This window comes from Lycorma delicatula, chromosome 1 (genome assembly GCF_047948215.1).
Source record: "Lycorma delicatula isolate Av1 chromosome 1, ASM4794821v1, whole genome shotgun sequence".
NCBI classification, from domain to species: Eukaryota; Metazoa; Arthropoda; class Insecta; order Hemiptera; family Fulgoridae; genus Lycorma; species Lycorma delicatula.
In genome coordinates, this window is record NC_134455.1 from 281,695,126 (window position 1) to 281,719,473 (window position 24,348).

The 24,348-nt window shown below is 30.0% G+C and overlaps 1 protein-coding gene across 2 annotated transcripts in view; it reads left to right on the forward strand.

Annotated features, from left to right (window-relative positions):
* The window catches only part of exp (expansion), a 300,441-nt gene that overhangs the window by 221,916 nt on the left and 54,177 nt on the right, over window positions 1–24,348 (forward strand). For both annotated transcript variants that reach the window (XM_075378561.1, XM_075378570.1), the window contains one exon: window positions 14,689–14,761. In XM_075378561.1, the coding sequence (XP_075234676.1) occupies window positions 14,689–14,761 (73 nt within the window). The remainder of the gene's footprint in view (window positions 1–14,688; window positions 14,762–24,348) is intronic.

Here is a 24,348-nt window from a genome sequence, read left to right on the forward strand (position 1 = left end):
GAAGATATATCACTGGTCAATATATCGTTTGGTACCAAGCATATTCACGGGAATAAACCTGCGAATGATGCGTCTTTGTACAGGCCTATAAGCTTGCTTCCTATTCTTTCAAAGATCTTTGAAAGCCTTCTTCTTCAAATATTTTGGCCATTCTTAGAGTAGGGTAAGGTTATTTCTATCTCCAATTTGGCTCTCCAATTCGTCCATCGAATAGGCTGACAGAATTGTTAGTGTGATTAGTGGGTGCGTAGAAAAAAGGAATACTGTTCGGCAGCCTTGTTAGACGTTAACAAGCATTCGGCAAATCTCGGCCTCCCAGTTTTCTTTTCAAACTGGAGTAAGGCATACCTCAATAGTCTATCTTTTGTTACGTAATTACCTAGGTAGGCGGTTTTCTGAAGTTTAATACAATTAGGAATTTTTCATCTGCATAGACTATGTAATCAGTAGTTCCACAGTTTTCTGTTCTAGTTTCGTTCCTATTTCTGATATACACTGTAGACCTTCGCAGCACAGAAGGTATCACAGTTGTATCCTTTGCAGATGACACAGCGATTTTGGCGATATATCGTGACCCCGACCTTGCCTCGGGAAAACTGCAAGCTGCACTCGACCTCTCATCAATTGGCTATGCAGGTGGAGGGTGAAAGTCAATCCGGAAAAATCGAGTCCTCGCTCATCTTTGAAGGCACGGATGATCATTGAATTGCGTGACCCGTGATTATACTGTGGTTATTATGTGAAACAAAGTTTAAACTTTTAGAATCCATACTATTTTACCTGCCTTTATCTGACTTCAGAGTTTTGTGACATTATTATTATCATCGCCTTTACCTGACTTAAATATTTTATCTGTTATCTTCATTATCTGTTATCTTCATTATCTGTTATCTTCGTTTTTATTAACTAATTACTTCGTTTGTGTCACAAGAGGTGATTCATATTATTAATACTGTATTTGAGCTGGGCTATCTTTGGATGGTTTTCTGACACGTTACTCTTAGTCATACAATTTTACTCATGGTCCCAACCTTTTTTGCGACCGATTGTAAGAAAAAATAAATTGCTCAAAATATACCTACATATATATATATAATATATATTTGCTGGAATTGTACACTAGGGCGTATTCACTATGGGTATACTTGTGTTTTAGGGAAAACAAGGTTTTTCTACAGTTTTCTTTTACAGTGAATGAGAAATGTTGAAGTAAAAATTAAAAAACAAAGAAAAATAAAAAGCCCACATAGATTGAATCAGTTTCTTACTTCATTTTTCACTTGTCTTCTGGTGGTGTTTTCTGTTTATTCGACAGAATCTATCTTCTATTTTATAAAAAAATTATTTACACATTAATTATAGCCCATACATTTGTTGTATATTTTTGAACTTAGGTAATGTGAAATTCTATATTTCGGTGAAAATTTTCTTTTACAATTTTATCCGTTCAGTTTTTCTGTTGAGAATTTCAGTTTGACTAAGATTGTCGGAGTTGAACAATTTACGGAAAAATCTCTTTGGTTAATTTTTTAAATTTAGTTTCTTTTTAATAATTAAACATCATCCCCGCAAAAATTTTTATTGCATTTAATAAAATTATATTACTGATGCATTTAAATCTTACGAGTAACGCCAAACTCCATCTTAAAAGTTGGAAGTCTCTATTTTTATGTATGTGCACGTATGCGCCCGCGAGCGCGCGTTTGTGTGTAAAGAAGGAGAGAGGGAGAGAATCGTAGTGGCTATATATATACATAAAATCAGTAACTTGAAGTAACTAACATATGTTATGTAATTTTTGCTTCAACTTATGATCCGATCGTTCCTTGCAAGTTTATGATTACTACTAATTTCTGCTTTGGCCTAATTACTAAAGTGTACTAAACGTAAAACTCTGTTCGACAGAGTAAATATTTCTCCTTAGTAGAATAATATGAGCCAAGTCGCTCTATCTTGTACATCGTAGTCGGCAAAACGTATTTCCATCCTATTGTCTCTCGGATCGTTGCATTCCTTGAATAAACACTTACCATAAATGGATAAACATCTCTTGGTAGAATATAACTGAAGACGTTTTATAATTCCCAACTTTTTATTTGCAGAAACATTAGTATTTAAATTTCCATTTAATGAAAAGTAAACAACTACAATAAAAACGATTCTTTTACCCACTGTTCTTCTATCGGAATAGACATTTTTTTACATTAAATTAATTCACTGGATTATTTTATTAAATCAAGAGTTTTTTATACTTTGATCATGCTTTTTACTTATTAACCGATTTTTAAATCACTTAATTTGAGAGGGACCGCATAAGTAAGTAACTGCAGTCTGTTTTTAAGTAGCTTTTTCTAGTTTATGTTGTTGTTTACAGAACTGCATACTCGATATTTTGTATATTTAAAAATTCTCTTGTTAAATTTTTTCTCTAGTATTTCAATATGCAGACACTAGGCTAAAATCAAAAATAAATAGTAAGTAACGTTACTCGTAGTTTTATTTCAACTAGGAATTTTTCGGTAGAAGGAAAGGAAACCTCCGTTGAAATCTTATAATTTATAGTAGTAGTATGATTCGATTCCATGGTTTAAATAGTAAAATAAATTAACATGTTCTATTTAACAAAAATATTTCAGCATGTAATTATATAAAATCTGGTCTTATTCACTTTTTCAAATAAATTCACCTTAAGCGTCAATGTTTGTAAGGTGTATATTTTCGGAATATGAATTCTTACATAACTAAGAAATAATTTGTCATGTGAAAAGAAAATTTAAAGTTGCAATCGTCAAACGAAAAAATAATCCCACAGAGTACATACATACCCAACGACTAGTGTAATTAAACTCTTTTAATTTTATATTAAAATATGACTCGCATTAGAACAGATTCAGGACTTTTACGGAAAAATTGAAAGGCAGTTGTACAACCTGAGTTAATTAATTATGTATTATTTTTAATTAGTTCATTTTATTCTTTAATGAAATTTGTGTCATATTCATTTTGTAGTGTTGTTTGCCAGCATTTCGTAATTCATTTTCTTATTGAAACTTTCGTTCAGGTATAATTCGTGAAGTAAAAGGAAAGTACAGTACATAGAGCGTAGATTATTTCACAATGTTTCTGTTCTAGATTTCGCATCCGTTGTGTATAAAATAGTAATGATCTCCTTTGGAAAAAAATGAATAGTTTCGTTTAAAATGTCCTGTTACAATAAATACAGCAATATAATTTACTAGCATTTATAATTTTACTAGCAAGTAATGTAGAGCACTCTAATCGTTTCGGCACGCATTACCTAAAGCAGGTGTTTTTACATTGTTTTTTTGTTAATCAATTTTTTTCATGAATATTGTATTGCTTTGGAATTATTATACTTGCATTAAACTTTTTTCAGCTATTTTTGTTTGTAATATACGTAATGTCTGATGTAATTGTTTCGAAGTTTCGTAACGTGATTAATTAGTTATAATTAAATTCAAAACACAAATCACTACAAGGAGATCTATAATTTTTATTTTTCAGAATTATTTCGTTTTAATTTCATCTTTGAATATGTCGGAATTTTTACAAAAATTTCTTTTGTAAAAAATGGAAATATAATTTTTACTTAAAAGGATCTTTGTTGTCGATCAATGGAAATGTATTAAATTATAAATTTTTTATTTTATCAGAATTGTTCAATTTTGCCTTGGTGGTCTTTTTCAGCTACTTCTGCTGTTGCTGTGTTGTGATATATAACAGTTGTTTTTTTTTTTTTTTTTTTTAATAGGAAAAACACTTTTACGAAGTGGTTAAAAGTCCATTATATTTGTACTTGTTAATTTATTACAATGGTATCGGTTTTACACAATTAAACTTTTTTTTTGCATACGTTTTATGTGTTGAGATGCAGTGTATCTGTATAATTATTGTTATTTTAACAGAATTGAAAATCATTCAGTAATTAATGTACTGAGTGACATACCACATGTTGAGTGCAGACCAGTTCTCTTTTCTTGCGGTTTTATTTAATCTTAACAATTAATGTTTTAACAGATTTCTTACCTATGAAAAATTAAAAATCCAGTACGTTTAATTTACTGGTCTTACAGTTCTTTAAGAATAAAATAGGTTTTATTATTAATAAAACCACTATAAAAACCGTAATTCGGCGGCTGCTTGACATCAGAAGATACTTTTATGTTTCAATTATTACGTATTTCTTATGATTCTTCGTTACAAATTAAATTGAAACTTCGTTTGACTAGGAGAAAGATTATGTTTTCATTTTTCAAGTGGTTAACATTTTGATTACTGTTATTTGTCATTAGTATGTATTTATAGCCTATAGCAGCGATTCCCAAACTGTGCGTCGCGGCGCCCTGGGGAGCCACGGCCTCTTCACAGGGGCGCCGCGAAATATTGTAAAAGCTTTATAATTAATTGAACCAAGACATTTATAATTGTTAATTTAATGTTCATAAACTAAAAAAAAGTAATGAAGATTCACGAGTTTTATTTATTTTTATCTCTTACTTATAAGTAATAATATTTTAACTTAGGGTAGGGCGCCATAGAAAAATTTTAGTTGAAAAAGTGCGCCGCGACTCGGAAAAGTTTGGGAATTACTAGTCCATAGATTAATTTAGTATGTTTTAGAGAAATAATAGTTCCAACCCTTACATTAAAAATCGTAATTCTTAAACCTCTACAACATAGATTAAAAAGAAAATGTTACTTATTAAGGAAACAATTTGATATTCAAATACAATACAGTAAGATAGTGGATTAATAATACTCCTTATAGATGCTGTGCCTTAATATAGGCGCAACGATGTGCCTAACATTGGATTGTACATTTGGAACATTCGATTGCAATTGTACAAAGTAATGTGTCCAAAGAATTTCATGGGAGCTAGAAAATATTGGAGGTTATTAAAATTTTTTTCAGATTACAAATTTAAAACAATAGTAAAAGCACGGAAATTATTTTATTAGGATTGATGAAAATTGATGAATCAATCAATTGATTCATTGATGAAAATCAACAATGTAAAAGGAGAGCTTCGATCTCCTTTTACATTGTTGATTTTCATTCATATTATATTCATTTTTTTATCTACGTACGAACAGAATGAATAAAAATTATACGTCAAATATGTAACGAAACACATTGTTATTTGGTCAGTTATCTAGTTAGTTTTAAAAGCTGTTTTCTGATCTCTAATAAAAGGTTGATAATAACTGATAAAAGGTCCAGCCCATTGAACGTAACGCGAAAGGATGTAAAAATAAAGTATATTTTGAAAAAAGTTTAACAGGGTTTAAAAAGGGGATTAGGAAAATTCTTTTTTTTGTAAAATGATTTTATTTATGTAATCTTGTATAAAATTAAAATTTTATTTAAGATATTGTTACGGTATAAGATGAAATAAATATCTATATCTTATAAGGATCTTAAAATGAAAATTGGAAATTTTCAACGTGAGAAACGTATTTTTAAATTGAAAAGAATTACCTAGCTTTTTTTATTTGTTATCTAAAGCTTTTTGTAGGGCAAATCTTGTAAAGTAATATAAAAGTTGAACTTAGAAAAAGTTTAAAAAACATGATAAGGTTATTACACATGAACTAATGAGATATTTTCTCCAAAGATTAAATCTCTTAACGTTGAACTGGTAAAAGGTACTTTGATAGCTGGTGGGTTGTAGCCGGGAAAGGGTGGAAGAAGTTGTAAATTCCGTGAGGTCAGAGGTTATCCTTCAGTTGGCTTCTTGTTCATAACATTGTGATACGTCAGTAAGTAAGTCCCCTCATATATCAGAAGTCTTTATAGCTCAGTGGCTTTGTATTTCTTAGAATTCTATGGGTAAATAGATTGAAGATGGTAGTATTAAAACCTATAAATAAATAGTATTTTTAGTGTATTTCTGTTTAGTACCGTATAAAATTTTAATTAATATTTTGAAGCATGTGATTAATAAAGTAATATATTAAAATAGCTAGACAGGGATAACCAAACAACTTTCTAGCTCTTACTAAACACACCGTGGAAAATGATTTATATTATTATTTATTTTCGTAGTTGATCCATTAATATTGAGAATGTTAACATAAATAATTAATAGTGGGGATAAATGACTGAAATAAAGTAATCGCTTTATATATTTGATAATAGATTTTCAAATGCTGACATTCTTTTATATATAAAAAAAAATAATGACAGAGATAGTTGGCCTGAATACTGAAGAAAATGCGGACCTGGTATACCTACGACTCCTACATCCAAAAAAACTAATTTACTTTAGTCGTTTATATAACATAATACATTTTATATTCTTCATAATTATATTGGAAGACAATAAAGAAAATAAATTCATGTTACATTTACAGGATGCATTAATACTGGATTTGAATTTGTACGGAAAATTGGAGGAAAGAAAGAAAAATTATGCGAATTTTTCTAATGAGACCAACTATTATTAATTAGGCTATGGTAATTAAAATTTTACATGTTCGTACGAATATGTACGACCAACCTGATCAGAAAAAATTATTTAGGATTTTTCAGCTGCTGGTACGAATGAATAGTTCTATCTTCTCCATGTGCTAATAGTGCTAAATCTGTAAGAATTTTACAGTGTGTAATATCTGAAACAATCTATACAACCTGATTAAATGATCAGTAGGTTTTACTCAGAGCAACGATCTGTAAAATTTAGAATGATTTTAAATAGGGATTCCGGTTACATTAAGAATAAATGTAGTTTCTGTCAGTTTTGTACATTGTTAGTATTTTTCAGGCAGTTTAGGATCTTACAAATCATCACCCAAACTTCATGATCAGTTTTGAAAATGGATAATTCATTTTCATTGCTTACGTACTTACTAAGGTATGCTACATAAATAAATAATTATTTAACTAAGAATATTCAGTAAACTCATCCATTTTTCAACTTAATTAAAATTTTCTGGCTGGTAAACTAATAACATTAATAACACAACCTAATCAGCCCAACAAATCTTATTTTTCTCATTTGTTTACGTCGAAAAAAAATTACGGTCAACTTTAGTTCCAGGCATATTAAAATTTGTCCATTTTAATTTAATTATTTATAAAATCAGACTTCCTGGCATACTCTATAAATTTAAAAGGAGTCTTCCTCCACCACACTACTTGATCCTACAGAACTGCCTGGACGTTTTTAACAGGTGAAATACAATCAAGACTTGTCTGAATTTTTTTATATAGGATCGGATGTTTATCAGGGATCAGTTCTGGAGCCGGTTCTACAACCGAGCTTTACCTTCCGACCCCAGAGGATGTCACAGTTGCATCGTTTGCGGATGACACGGCAATCCTGGCTGTGGATGCTGACTCTACCGTAGCTTCTTCTAAACTAAAAAATGTATTGGATCTATTTAACGAGAGGCTAATTAGATGGAATAAAAAGGTTAATCTGGCTACGTCTACGTATGTTACATTTGTGATGATTAGGGGTAACTGCCTGCGACTTCTACTTAATGTTTTTTCATCCGCATGTCAATAGCGTACAATACTTAGCTCTACATCTGGATCGCCGTCTGACACAGAGGAGTCACGTCAGGGAGAAAAAAACGCAGGTTTAACATTACGTTCAAGGATATGTACTCGTTGGTAAGTAGAGGGCCGCAACTATCATTATCTAACAACAAATTGCTGTACTCAGCGATCCTATAACCGATTTGGACCTTCGGAATCCAAATGTAGGTACGACAAGCATGAGTAATGATGATGTCGTACAGCCATTCCAGAACTCCCCCTTCGCAGGTATGCGGGTTCCTGCGAAGGGGGAGAACTCCAGGGGAGATGGGAATAAAAGAAAAGACCTAGTCCCGGCCGGCGGTGTTTCTCCCTGCGGGCGTCTAGGCGCTTTGTGGGGTGGGTACCGTCGGTACCCACCCCACCGGGTCTCGGTCTTTACGCCGGTAGGCGTAAAGACCGAGACCCGGTTCCCTGCGGAGGGGCTGGGGGACGGCCTCGCCGGACCTTGGCCCTAACGCGGGGAATTAGAGGCAGGCAAAAAATAAAACAAACGATCCAAGACCGGGGGCGGCCAACCTGCCGTGCCGGATGTAAAGCCTGTGGGTGAGGGACGCCCCCTTTGAGTAGAAGGACACTCTCCCCGACTGAGTATACTTAAATGGATATCCGGTCGGGGAGAGTAGGGATACAAAAAAAAAAAAAAAAGAAAAGCCATTCCAGAACAAACTATTGAAAAATATAACAGAAGGGCTGTGGTTTGGAAACTAAACAAACATGTAAAATGGCTCGCGATTAGCCCCCTTAACAATACTGCGGACGTTAGGCGCATAATGCGATTTCATATGTTAGATCTGTAAGTTCTCCGAGATTTGAGCTGAATCAACTACCCTACGGTTTTGTGCATTGTCAAATTGTTTCATTTCGTTTTGTCACTTACTTCTTTGGTTCCTTCTTTGATTTGTTTTACTGTTTCTTTCTTTGATTAGTTATTTATATGATTGGTAATTATTTTTTGGTTTTTTCTTTGATTTTATGTTATGAACCTTGAATTTTGTTCAGTGTTTTTGGACTCTTCATTGTATGAATTTATTTATCTTCACATATTCATGCATAGGGTTTACATATAGTTCTTTGAAGTATTTCAATGGAAACCCTTCTCTGCATGTCACTTCTTTTTGATATTCAAATTTACTTACGGTTCCGGTAAATTGGAATTAGTTGTAAATTAAACAAACAGCAAAATAAATAGATTTATTACTGTTTTATAGAAACGGCGATAAATAACAAATAAACTTTGTAAATAATGATTTCTTTCACTCCAAAGTTGACTCTTTGAACACAATAAATATGGAGGACATCTTTTCAAAAATGCAGTTCTTTATGTTAAAAATTTCGCCTACTTTGAGACGCACTGGATGAAAAATACACTAAAATCGGATACACTTATAATGTAATAGAAATTGAAAAATTTCCAAATAACTTACATAACGCTCATCAATAACTTTTTTTTTTTTGTTAAAATTAATAGATTCTTGTCGCTCTTGAAGCATATTTTTGTAACGTTGGATTAACAGAATTCACAGATGCTAAGTATTTTTCGTACATTACTATTCTTTCGCACGTGAAAAAGTTCAAATGTAGTTTTTAGTCATTTTTATTTTTTTAAAAAAAGATCAGGGATGTGGTTTGTGTAAAATACCGTAATTTCTTCATAAAAGTTGTAAAATATACTATGTGGCAACATTGTATTGAAAGAAATGCATGGAGCTATGAAAACCCTATAACGAAAGAAAGAGAAAGTAACACTTTCATTTAAACTCCTGGCTGCAAAAATATGGTGTTTGAATATCAGATTTAATATCAATTTGTTTTGGTGTTTATAAATATAACATTTTTATTTCTAAAAATTATTTATATTTTGAATATTTTTATTTTTGTTAAGTTATTAGAATAACGAATTCAGTATGCAAGTAGACTAAAATAAACTGTGTTATTTCAATAAAGAAGTCTTAAAAAACACTTTTAAAAAAAAATTATTTAAACGTAAATTTGTAAATTTCTTTAGCATAATTGACTTTTGATTTAGGTAGAATTATATTAATTCACTGTTCAATTAGATTAATTATGCTGCACAATATTATGTAATAATGATACATCGATTATGTAGTGATTTAGGTTACCTGAATTATTTAGTGATTTGAATAGGTTACTTCTGAAAAATTTTCTTAACGACCTTTAAAAAAACAATGTTTTCATTCATGTAACCTTGCAAAAAAGTCATATTTTTTATTTTCTTTATTCGTTAGAGCAATGTATGCATTTAATGCTAAGAAAATCTTTGCAGTATACTTTAAGTTAGTTTTTAACATTTAAGTAATTTACTTTACATTTAAAAGAACTTCAACGTTAATATTATTTATTAATTTAACTTGTTTTTGGAAGCGCTTGAGCACTTATTTCAATTACCGGCTGTTCTTAAGTATATTAGTTTGAGATTACCGAAAAGTAGTTGGACTCTCTGCCGACTTTGAAACAGTGCACTCTTGAAAAATATCTTGAAATTAAAATAATCTAATAATTCAGTTTAAATATTTTTCCCTTATCAGTTTTATCTGTTTTGCTTTAGGTTGGTGTAGAAGTTAAAATACCCTAATTATTCGCAATTATTCTGTAAAACCTATAAAATCAAAAATTGGATTTTAACGAAAGAATCAGCATTAATTCTATTACTTCAATAAGAATCATGGACTTCTGTGTAGTTTTTTTAGTTTTATTAGCTGCTATTTATCTGCTGTAAAAATCCAATTAGGCTCGAGAAAATGAAAAAAAAACCACTAAAACGTGATACCTAATACATCCTTTATAACAAAAGTAATAGTAATATCGATAGAAAAATAATAATGACTTGGATTAATTAATTTTAATCTTACATTAAATTCCATTTTAAAAGGAAACTTCAGAATAAAACTGGTACTCTAATTAGTTGTTGGACATTGCGTAAAACTACATTGCTTAATATTCTTTCCCTCCCTCTTTTTTATTAAGTTTTTAACCTGCTCCCTTTCAGTTCTATTACATCTTAAATACTTAGAAAAATTTCAAGTTGTTATAATTAGTAAAATTTTTTGATTATCAAAAAGGAATGTATAAAGTTAAATTATTATGAACGAATTAGAATTGTTTCAAAAAAAACAATAAAACTATTCTGCAAATGGCTTACGATTCGGCCTATTTGGAGAGCGTATTTTAGATTTCAAATTCCAATTTTATTAAGTTAATTTATTATGATATATTGGTTGCTTTTTTAGAGTATTTTTACACTTTTTCATAACGTCTGCATTAATGTAAACTTTTTGTTTAACAAACTATTTTTATATGTAAAAGATTTTTTACATTTATTGTATAAGATTTCTACACTATAACTAGACGTATTTGATAATTAAAAGATAATATTGATCAGTACACTTTATTTTTTTCTGATACACTTAGACGGAGCCATTTATTTATTTGTACAGTTTCATCTAATAATTTAAAAGTTATTATTTTAAAGGTTTAGGGCTTACATATATAAACCAATGCATTTCTCAACATTCTTTTTTTATTATAGAACACTGTAGTTTAAAAAAAAAAGAATACTAGGTTAAAATTAAAAACGAGTGATTTTAAATGTATTACTTATCTAGAATAACAAAAACAAATCACCAAAAGAGATAAACTTATGTTGAAAAGAATACATTAAGCGTAATCAATCCAATTTTTATAATAAATAAATAAATAAATATATATATATATATATATATATATATATATATATATATATCGTAGAGTCAATCCAAAACAGAAAATTAATTGGTTGGTTAGGATATGCTCTCAGTGAGCACTCACCATTATATGGTTGATTTTTTGCCTATCTCATCGAAGTCATATACGAAGATCGGTTAATTTTCCATTTATGAACAGCGTATATAAATCCGGCAGTTTTATCATCATTCTACCTTCACTGGAACGTGTTTTCTAGGAGAGATAAAACCAGCTCGCCTTTTAAATTGCATATCAACTTTCAGAGTATTGGATGATAAAATTTTCTATGTTTTTATCTAAACCTTCATCATGCTAAATCGGTATTTATATACGTATACTGCCGTCACCTCTGATGGAATTATAGTTTTTTATGTAAAACTGTGTACTTTATTCTTCTGATAACTGTTTTTTCTGGTTTTTATAGTGTTTTATTTAATCGATAACATTTTTTCTTTTTAAATTAGGGAGGAAAAATGGAAAATGAAAACAAGTAAAGAAAATGAAACAAGTTAAAATTTTGAAGAAATCAAGCAGCTGAATTCTTGTTTTAAATTTCGTTAAATTCGACTGACCGTTCTTCAGTCGAAAAATATTCGTCGGTCGTTTAAATATTATATAAGCAATAAAGAAGATTTCAAACCATTTCCCCTTTTGTTACGTGCATGAAAAGAAAAACCTTTTGAAAAACTTATAATATTTTAATTTAGTAAACCATTAATGGATAGGCAAAATATAAAAATATTTATTTTCTAATGCCTTTTGATGACCCAAGTGTTTGAATGGTCTTTTTCCATTCGTATTCAGGTGTAAAATTGTAAACATTTTGGAATTTTTGTTTTCAAAACAATTATTTAGCTCGCTAAATGTTTTAGAGATAAAAACTACTTAATGCGTGATCTACTTTGGTAAGAAATTATAACAATCATACCAAACGACACAACTGTAGATTGTGTTTTTTTTTTAGTTATAATTACAGTTTCATTTATGGAGAGCAAATTTTAATAGTAATGCAATTTAATAATTAGAACTGCTTGTTAAAACAGATTCATGGCACCCTTCCAGTCATTATAAAGACATGCACACCAGATTGTAGTTACCAAATTTGGATTTTTTTTAAATTTTTACTTGAAAAACTCGTTTGCGAAATAAAGTTGACAGGAAATTTACAATTGGACACTAATTAAACAGTCTTTTTTTATCTGAATAGTGTTTGGATTCTCTCCAAACAGTCTAAAGATAACTTTTCGTTTTATTGAGGCTTATACCATTAACTGGTTCTCGCACAAAATGTTGTTTGTAGTTAACTCACTTAATTGCTTGCTAAGTAGAATTGGTTTGACCAGTAAAAAAAAAAATCCGAATTAATTACTTCTTGGTGTTTGTTTTCGGTAAATTTTGGCTTCAGTAAAGACTTTATTCGTTTTATTTAATACTACACAGAGGAAGTTGATTTGCATTAATGTGCCTTTCAAAACTTTTTTTTTAGAGAAAGAATGATAATAATTAATTAATAAACTTTGTGTGAAGTTATGAAATTAGTTTTTGTTCAGAATTATTATTCTGAACATAAACATTATTTTGTTTATTCTATTTTCGTTGGCATTTTTTTTGAAAGTTGTAAGACTGAAAGACAACTTTGTCTGAAATAATATACTTACGTATTGTTTATTATGTAAACGTTTTTTTGCTTTATGTTTTTACTCTGATTCCAAAACAGTATTTTACTTCTATTATTGTTGTTATTATTATTATCTTTTTTAAAAAAGACTGCTTTGTTTAAATAAATATCATTTTGCCTTTCATGATATGTGTGTATATATATATCAGACGGAATAGGGAAGGATAAAAATGAAACAGTATCTGTAAATTTTAATTTTAATCGGTTGTAATAAAACTAATGTATCTAATTTAGAGCAGAGTTACTACCCTGTATGTCCGCAAGAGCTATAGTTGCTCACCTTGGTTATAGGCTGAGCGTAACGGTCGGTCAGTTGTCGGTAGGTCTCATCTGGAATTCATCGCAGTTTTCCAGTCTGCCTTGAACGAGACAGGCCAAGAGCTGCCTTTTGCTTATAATCGTGTTGATTTTATTGTAAACGCTAAAATAAATTTATAGACTGTATGTCAGAGCAGTATAAATTTAAAATGAAACTAATATGGATGTTTAGTTTAAATGGGTACGTTATACATCGCTATTAATTTATGCTATTATTTTTTAAGAACTATATCTTCTACTTTTATATTTCTGCTGTTTTAAATTATTGCGTAAAATGTAAGATGGTTGCGCTCACCTATTGAAAAGAGATGTGTTATACACTGTTCCTCGACGAAAGCGGTTTATTAATTTTGTTTCATTATACTGTCTGCCCCTCTCCTTTTACGTTAGTGATTTATGTAAAGCAGATGAGGTCTTGATTTACCTGTCAAGATTTGGCTTCTCTGATAGTAAAATAGCCGCTGTTCAGCCGATGCCTGTGATTATTAATGAAAAATTGACACTAAGGGCTGAATATTTCGTGCATTTCAGAGAGCTTGGGATACTGATCTATAAGTTTGTTTGGATCAGTAAGGAAAGCAACAGCTTCACTTTTTCTTTTCCATTGTAAGTTTAACATGGAAAGCTTACTTAAACTTTGGAACGTTCAGGGCATTCTCAAGAAGAACTTGTATTCGGTTTATCGCATATAACCGTTTCAATGCTACTGAATGATGGTTGTAAATACTTAATACTGGATAAAGGAAATGTTATCTGTCAGTAATTCGGTTGAACATCATGACAAAATTTGAAAAACTTAAGAGTATTGGAACCATATTTTCATGTTTTAAAAGTCTGTTTTTTGTAAACAATTATGTTAATTTTATTTTAACTATTGATTTTTACTAAAAAAAATTGGTTAACGGATCAGAATTTTTCTTTTTGTACTTATCAGTAGCTTGTTAATATTATTTTATATCATTTATTTTATTTGGATCATATAACTATGAAAAATTTGATTATTTATGAGTAAGAACTGGTACAACAAGCAGTAACGCAATAGTTATGAACAATTAAGTACTAAATTTTTCTAATTATTTGCTTTTGTAATACGTTAGCCGTTAAATAAAATAATCATTGCAATGGAACAATGTATATTAATTTTTTTTTTTATATTGAATTACGGCCTATGCAGCGACTTTTAATATTTTTATGTAATCCGGATTTTTGAAATTTTGTACGAGCAGATGTTTTTTACAATCAAAGGATCTCCAATCAGCTGTCATTCTCCAAATCGTTTCACTTAAAAGTTACACAGTCAGCTAAGGTTTTTTTTTGTAATTAAGTACGAAATAAATACATTTTTTAATAGTGTTAAATTAATTGTATTTATTTTTGTCTACAGAATCGGATTATGCGGCTTTGATAACCCAATGAGAGACCCAAAAACAGAAGAGCTTAAACGTCACATAGGACACGTAAGTTATAATTATGTTATTTAGATTATGTACTATTTTTTCCAGAAATAAATGTACTTACGTTTTCCTCTTTCAAACAACGATTTTAATCGAGCCGTATTCAATCTGATTTCAGATTAGATATTATAATGAGTTGCAGAAGAAAACCTTTAGAATACTGGTTGATTAAATGAAATGGTGCTATTATAAGATAAAATCAACACTATCTTTTGGAATATTTAAAAGAAAAACTTGTTTTACAGCAAAGTAATGTTTTTTGTTTTTTTCACTAATTTAGGTGATGAAGATTTATGTTTCGTTTTTAAGGATTATTGAATGTAAATGAATTTCTAATTAATAAGAAAAATGTTTTTAAGAACAGAAATGAAAATATGTGTCAGCTTATCCTGATTATTTTTAGCATTATCCTCCGATGTGAAAATAACCAATGGAAGTTCACTTAACTTTCTCACAGATTTAAAAAAAAAATTAAACATATCAGAAGATACATTATTTTTATGTTTTAAAAGTAAGTAATCAACAGTTAAACCACGTTATGAAAATTGTTTTTCCAAGTCCAAATTTTGTTAGCTAAAATTAAACGTTAAATCCTAATATTATGACTAACGACAGTTAGCAAGCCCCTTTGGAAGAACAAATAAAAGATATTTTTTACCACAGTACAATTTTCTCTTTCTTTTATAAATTCAGCTGTTTCCAGCACTTTCTTCTATTCTAGTTTTCAAAAACACATACAGAGAAATAACGTATCCTCTAACAGGAATTCTAATAATTTTATAGTGTAGTTTTAATGTTCTTCTTAAAATAACTAGGAAGTGTAAATTTAATCCCTAATTTATACATATATCGGTTTACATATAAAAAAACAAAACTGAACGTAATTTTAAAAATAATTTTCACTCAAAAGTTCGAATTCAAAGCCACAAAATTTATGCTCATAATGTCTACAACTAAATTTTTTCAGTTTACAAAACATATACCCCCAGCAAAGTATTCAATCACACATCTTAACTTTTTCGAAATCAGCATATTTCTTTTTCAAATTTAAATTAATTCATTCGTTTTCATCAACCTATCCGTTTTTCATTATAATCTAAGTATTCCACGGAATAATTCAGCTTTGTTCTGTATTTTGCTACTCAAAGTACTCGGTGAATAAGATTTTATCTCGCTGAGTCGCTGTAAATTATGTCCGTCTCGTTAGTTTAACGTGAGGGTCGCATTGGCGAACAGTTGCTTGCGTAGTGTTGAACTACGAAAAAGGCGGTGCAACTTGTTTGCATGATCGTTGACAAGAACAAGATGATATCTGAAATTATGCGAAATACATAGGCATAATATGATGAAGAGACATTTTATATGCATTTCCTAAAGCAAGGCGGATCTAGCTCGTCTATCGCGTTTGATGGCATCTGAGGGTCGAAGGTTCTTGAAACAATGGTCTTTTCACTGCGGTGATATACATTATGCATCCACTGGGATAAAGATGTACAAAATGTTTCCTACACACAATTTTAGAATTTTCATTTACTTGTTTTTTTTTTTTACAGACTAAAAATGCCAAACGTGCAGGATAAAACACGTTTCTCCATTTAAAAAAATATATAACCCTTTTACAGTTATGACGAAAATTTATATTTATTAAACTTGACTTCTTTAATAAGGGCTATTAGAAAATTCACTTGATAATTACAAGAACATTTTAAATAACCGACTTCACTTTTCTAATTATAAATGAATGTTAGCAATAACTATTAACAATATTTTATCGTATCTGCAAGAGATTTATCAAACTGTGTAATCTTTTATTTAATTAACGTTATATAAATTTAATTGTAAAATAATATATTTGATGGAGTTGTCGGAGAAAATATTTTGTTTAATTTATAAATAAAAACATTGATAAAAGAACCTACTGAGTGTAATATACTGTACTTTATAGATAGCCGGGATGAAGGAGCAGCATTAATTAATATTGCGTAAAATTTAGTCATTACATTTAATAATAGAGTAGTAGTGTTACTGAAACTTATTCAAACGCTTAGTGTAAAAATATGAAATGTCCAAAATATGCTGTCTGTTAGTGATTAGCGGATTTTATTACCAAACCTTATGGAGGAATTAAACGGCCGCAAGTTGTGAAAGTAATAAGGAAATCACAAAATTCAATTTATGTTTAATAGTTAGTTTACAGCAATAAGGTATATTTTAATTAATCCTACTGCAATTGAAATGGTAAATATTTTATTAACTAATATAAGTTATTCAACGTTTAATTTGTTTCATAATTCAGTTTTCTATCAGATATTTGAAATTAGGTTACGCGAGAAACATTGTTAAGATAATTAATTGATTGATAAAATTTATAAATATTTTAGGCAGGATCGATTCCTTTTTATGGATTTTAGCATATCACATCCAGTCAAATTAAGATTTATGTAGCAGAGTTTCAAATGGAAGTTTATGGCAGAATGCCTATTTTCTCTTTCGATTCTTAATAGACAAAAAGCCGGAAAACTTTGTCTGGATTTTTATTAAGATAAAAATGAAAAATATTTTAAAATTCAATTTAAACAAAAAATATCATTTAAATGAAAATACATGAAATAATTCATCTTGTGTCCAAAGAAACCTGAATCTAACGTTTTCCAGTTGTAGCCACCACTTTGTAGCTAATATGGGTGAATTAAAGTTTGTTTACTTTTTCTGCAACATTCAGGTGTTATTTAAAAAATAGATAGGCCAGCGAAAAAAATATTGTGGTTCCGAAAAGATTAACATGATCTTTTATTATTTTCTTTCTGATTCCATATCCGTACTAACTGATTAGGAAAAAAAAACAGTGCTTCTTGCCATTTATTCCAGCAATATTGAAAAATAGATAAGAAATACAGTCATAGTTTTTGATGCGCCTTTATCTCTGCCGATGTAACTACATTTGTTGGTTTAGTAGTAAATATTGGTTGAATCAGTCGAAAGGCTTCGTAAGAAAATATTACGGTAGCAAATACGGTTTAGGAATTACAATGATAGCTCGTAATTGACATAATACTTATTATCAGTAAAATATGTACTAAAACTACAAAGGTTATACGAAATAGGTGACTTTTATAGTTACTTGTTAGCACAATACGATAATGTTAATACTTCGTAATCATAGAACTCGTACCAGATTTTTGTTTGAAGTATGATCAATAAAGTCTATTAATAATGGAAATCTATCTCTCTTCAGTGCAAAACTAAATAACCGTAATAATATGTAGATCACCAGATATAACGGAGTAACATTGAAAAAGTACAATGTACTTTCGCGTTATCATCGATCGGACACAATATATTTGTTGAAATAAACAAAGATATATCAAATTATATATCTCGATTCAAATAATAAAATTACCATCTGCTTTACGAAAAACGGCATTAATAGCTGAAACACACTACAGTAATTCAAATACTGAAAATAAATTGACGGCCCTAAGAAATCGTAAAACATAAAATAACTACATTTTATTATCTCCTATAATAGTTCGCGTGTTGTAGTTCGCTCTTTGGTTAAACTTGCGAGCAATGCCACATAACAGATACAATCCACAAGGATATGGTGCACTGTATGTTGGCAGTCGCAGCATGCAAAAAATGGGTGCATCTGTTTGTGTCTTCAGATATCCAGGAGTGAGCTCAGTGCGTACTATTCGCAAACGGCAAACAATAATCCCCTCTGGATGGTATATTTCTGCATGATGAGCTCTACGGTGACACTTAATTGGATGTAGTTTATTGTTAATAGTACCAACCCATAAACTATGCTAATCATCGTGAACTACCCTCTTCAGGAAACAAACAAGACTGTTAGAAGTAATGCGATTGGTAAATGTAGACTAAAAATAAGCCTCTTTTGCCGCACTGTCTGCGTGATCATTGCCTGAAATAGCAACTGGTCACTTTCTGCTCAGTAGAGATCTTTAATATGGCTTTTTCTTCCTTAAATAGGGGCATTTCAAGGACGTGGGACATGAAGCATTTCCAGAGTTTGTAGACATGAAAAGGCGCATGTGCTATCTTCGTGTTCCGTACGGCTGCAATGTGCACAAACCTGTTCCTTTTGTTGACCAGTTTTGATGTGATCAAAACCCTGGCATTGAAAACAACGTCGTGGGTTTGGTGTATACGATCGCACACGAACAGAAAGATAATCAACCTTTATTCGATCAAGAACGGTAGTAGCAGACAAATTAGAATGAATGAGAACGTTGGTACATCTACACCATTCTCCTTCCTCATAATCCTTTGAACAGATGTGAAGCTCTTCTGATATCTCCGCTAGTTCGTTACCGGCCGAGTCACGGTAAAAAATTACTCCCTTGTTAAAGTTTGGCGTATTATGGGGTTGCTATCACTGCATCCTTCTCTACATTCTTAAGGACTAGGAGTTTTCGATATTGGTCTTTGTTAAATACTTACAGTATACCACTTAACAGTAGTGTGCCACTTCTAATCTTCTTAACAGATTTTTGAGACCCAAAGCCTGTTATCACGCACTTATTTATCAGAGAGAAAGAAACCTTTGCAAAGAATTTATCTTCCGTATTGTATTTAACTAAGAAACCGTACACTTGTTAACTTGCCACTCTGTGGTACATTTCTTATATCCATTTCACTTGACACATCTTCAGCCGACAACGTCGGTCAAAGTCTCTTCAGACTCCCCGGTTTGTTGTTTTTTCATGTGGACCAACAACCACCGAAACGTTTTATTAGGGACTGCCATACGGTTCCCACGAATACCGGTGATATGACGGACCACTCCAACAGAGCGCACGCATACTGAGCTAGAGCAAAATATAACTGGGTTTGCCCAGAGAACATCGTTTAAGACTCACTACTTAGAGCCGTCCACCCATCGGCACGATAGTTTCCACCTTGGGATACGGTTGCACTTCGCAAAAGTCGCAACACCACTGAGTGTAGGAGGTGTATAAGAGGAAATAGTATAAGAAGCCAAAGTGGTAGTGAAGCGATACCAAAATATTTGGTGATAAAGAAGAAAGAAGGGAATTTATCTTTATTTAGTCCTTTTGTGATTGTTGGGGGACTCAGGGGATCTCCTTAGTAGAGTTTCTAAAGAATTAATATTCAATGAGGTAGTACGACAATAACAATTAATAACGTACAATACGATAGTAGGTGTCTTGATAAACACGTTTGTTGTATTTCGATAATTACGTTATTGTCTTTTTAATCGGTTATGCAAAATACTCGTACGTTATTCTGAAAACGCTGGGAAGTGTATTCAGGTACAATAAGAAGCTATGTATCAAGTCATCAAGTTATTATCTGAGTCATTAAGTTACTACTACTTTATTTTCACCCTTGTTTTAATACCCCATTGAATATTCCAAATACAATATTTCTCATACTCAATCAACAGTGATGTTATGTTGGCGAAATATGTTATGCAAGAAGATAAAATATAATTGACTATAGTTCAAACATAGTAGAAAGTGAACTTTGAATAACTTTGGTATTGATGACCTTTACATATTTTAAGATCTGATCAGACTGCTTATGAAATTTTCGACATAAAGTGCAGTTTTTCTTTTGTGATTTCTTATCATTTTATTAAAATTATGATGAAAAAAATAAAGGTTAAATTTTATTATAAATTTATCGCAGTTTGTTGAGAAGCACCTAGGCCAGCGAAGAGTTTATTTTTATAAATTAACCTTTCACATTATACATGCCCGATTAAAGATGATTAAAACTGATTGTTTAATCCACCTGAAGATGCATCTATCTACCAGTATCTTAAATTCTTTAATAGTTTTTAAAGTATCAACTGTACAAAACTACATCTTAGTATGCTGTAAATTATTAGAATGCACATAAAACTTGTGATGGTAAAATTTCGTGACTTTCTAATATCTAAGTGTTGTTATTGTCATAATTTTCTTGCCATCATATATATATATTACTTTTTAAATTAGCCTCTTATAGCAAGCGAAACATTAATTTTGTAAACGGTAGTACAGAATACCAATTTCTATCCATTGAATTAGAAATATATTTGAGTAGCTTTTTTAATTCTACAATGCAAAATGTAAAGTGTTAAATTTATTTACCGTTATATATTAATTATGTATATAATGATTTGTTAGTTATATATTAATTATATAATATTTTATTATTAATCGTAGCTGTGTTGACAATATATCAAAGAAGCGTTAAATTTAAGCCAACAAATTTGGGTTTGATTGTAATGAAACGACTTACCGACATTATTATCTCTAGGTCTACAAGTTAGATTCTATTACCGAACACTCATTCAGACTTATAATAATTGTGCAGTTGCATAGTATCTGCAAGGTATCATAGAGATAACTGGAACGCTGACCTGCCATCCAGCTTCAATAATGTAACGGTTTTATCAGCAAATTTAAGCCGTTAATGTTGAGCTTTATTCTTGTGAAGTTCTTAAATAATATTAAATAAAACAATAAAAAACACTATCTACAAAAGGTTAGCTTTCTCTTTATAAAATAAAGATCTTCGTTTAGTGTAAATTATCTATGTAGGCTTTATTTAATTAAGAATGCTTTGCTATTTTTTATGAGGTATTCAGTTTATTTATTTTTTTATAAAAAAATGTATGTTTAAAAAATGATACGTGAAAATTAGACTAGTACGTATAGTATAGATGCTATACTATAGTATACGTATAGTATATACGTATACTAGTACGTATAGTGTAGACTATACGTATTATACGTATAGATTATACATATACCAATATACTGGAAGACGATTTGAATTTCATCATTTACCATTAAAATGTATAGAAAACCTAACAGCACTCGATAAGGTTTGTCGTACAAACAAAGATGAAGTAATTATGGCTCAATTATTCTCTTCCATTTAAGTCTGTGTCGAAAAAATTAAAAGGAGGGTTGAGATACAACAAATATTAATAACTATTATAATTATGTAATCTTATTTTTGAATAAGTGTCTGAGAAATAAATTTTAATCTTAGATAACCTTTAAAGTATTTACATTTTTGCTTCCGATTGAATGATTCACAATTTGTTTAAAACATTTTCTTATAGACAAACCGGATATATTATGGCTTAATTTTTGGGAGATTTAAAAAAAAATAAAGAAAGAATTGATTTACTTGCTAAAGTAAAACTGTACAATCTGTTGACTGATCAGCATCAAAAACTTTCTTATTAAGACTTTTATATGCACAGGTAAAGATTTGGTGTTCAAAATGTTTATGAGATAATGGTTGACTGAAAAATTAAAAACCGAACTTTTATTATTATACAGTAAATTAAAATTTCGTTTGAGCATAATTTTCGTTGTCTTAATTCAATCAATTATGAGTACTGGAAGAGACCACGATTCGATTACCGAATTTATTGCCCTCTTAGGTATTTTAATGAACGTTCAAACCGTTTATTCATTATTATTTCTTTACAATCAACAATCCATAAGTTGTTTGTTACAATAGTAGTAGTAATTGAAGGGCATGATCAACCAGTTATTTGAGGCAAAAAGAATATTTGGCTTTGTTTGTGGTAATTTATTGAACAGTTTTTGAATAACGAATAGTCACATTTTAATAATAGAGCATTTATAATATTTAATGATTTGTAATCCAATTAGACGTATAAAATGTATCCAATTTTTTCAACGCCGTAAAATATTAAGAAGAAAATTTAGAAACTACTGTACAATATTAAAAGTGTATTACACAGTATTCTATTATTTATTAACTATTTTACTTCACCTTGTCATCCAATAAAGAAGGTGTGTGTACATGACAATCAAGCTTTCATGATTAGTATAATCAGTATTTGTATAGTCTTTTCAGCAATTTTTATGAAAATAAAATAGGCTACTTTCTTTAAATGGGTGTGCAAGGAGGCAAAAAGACAAATAAATTATTATTAATTAGACAGAGAAACATTCATTCCTCTTATATAAGTGTATCCAATTGACACTGCTCCTGCTGATTCCCAAAGCATGTTCCGATGTTACAGGCATTTCATTTTCAACATTGCTCTGATCATCGTAGGGCGATTATTCCTCTGACAACTTTACTTATTACATTATCCTAGTCCCAGCTGATGATAATTTTATTCTATTTTATTTTTCCTTTCAATACGATAATTTGTAAGTTTTAGGCATATTTTTTGAAATTTTATGCCTATATCTTACGTTGTATGTTGGAATCGGAGCAAATACTAAATGAATTTTTGAATTACCTTAAAAACGGATCAGCAGTTCAGGATTGATGATATAACAAGCAGGTTGGCTTCAATTTTTACATAGATGCGAGATTTATATTATCTTATTTCGCGAATCATAAATGACGTTACATATTTTTTACTAATACTGTTATATAGTTATTTAATTTTACAATGAGAACCAAAAGCATTCAGCAAACGTTAATGAAGAGTAATAATTATTATTTAAAGAAATTGTTGTAAAAAGTACCGTATAGATTAATTGTGATTTCCACGCAATTATTGTTGTAATAGTAATCATAACTGTATTAACGGTTTTTTGATAGGCCTACTTGTGATAAATCCGCTTGTGATAAAGAAAGTCTTATTTTTTTAATTTTACGAGTACTTCCTAGTTTTATTATAAATATGATTTGTGTCTGTGTAAGTAATATATATCTATGTACGAGTATTTGTATAGGTAAAATGCTTAATCCCTCTTTTTACCTTGTTTTTATTCATTCATTAAAAACCAAACATTGTGAATCATGCATTTCATTACTAACGAAAACGGAAACAAGTAGAGAAATAACTAATTAAAAGTGTTTTGGTAAGACTCCTTTCGTAATATTACATTCTTTGTAAACTTTTTTGTTCGTTTTTATGAATACAGGAATCAGTATGCACGTAATACGCGATAGGCACTAGGATATTACTATAATAAATATTTTATGCGACAATAAACATCATCATTTAACAATATACATTTTTTTTCCATGGTTGTTGTTAATCTTAACTTCAATTACTTTTGAGTACGTTTGACCAAAAATTCACAGAGTTATTGAACTATCTTATATGTCCATAAAAGAAGACCTAATTTAATTTTTTTTTCTCGTCTCTTACACCATAATTATTTATTTCTAAGATATTTTAACATTTCGAGGGAAGATTTAAAAAAAACTTAAATACAGAAGAACTTTAAAATATTAGAGGAATAGAGTCTCTATTTATTTATTTTTTTTTTATCTTAACGACATACGTAAGAAATACTCTAAAATATTTTCTTATTTGAATCTTTAAACGAAAAGGATTTTATAAATACAGCGTATATGTAGTCTATAAGTGTAAAATAGTTGTTATTTAATATTGTACTATCTAAGCATTTTATTGTTACGTTTAAGAGATGTTGGATGCAATTAATCGTATTACTTATTTAGTCAGCATACAGACTAATAATAATTTGAGAACTTCTTAACATATTTGGAATTAGATTTAACAAAGTCCATTCTAGGAAAGTATTACTGTTCTAACTACCGATCGTAGACCATGTATAATTAAAACGTGCTGTTTATACCCGTTC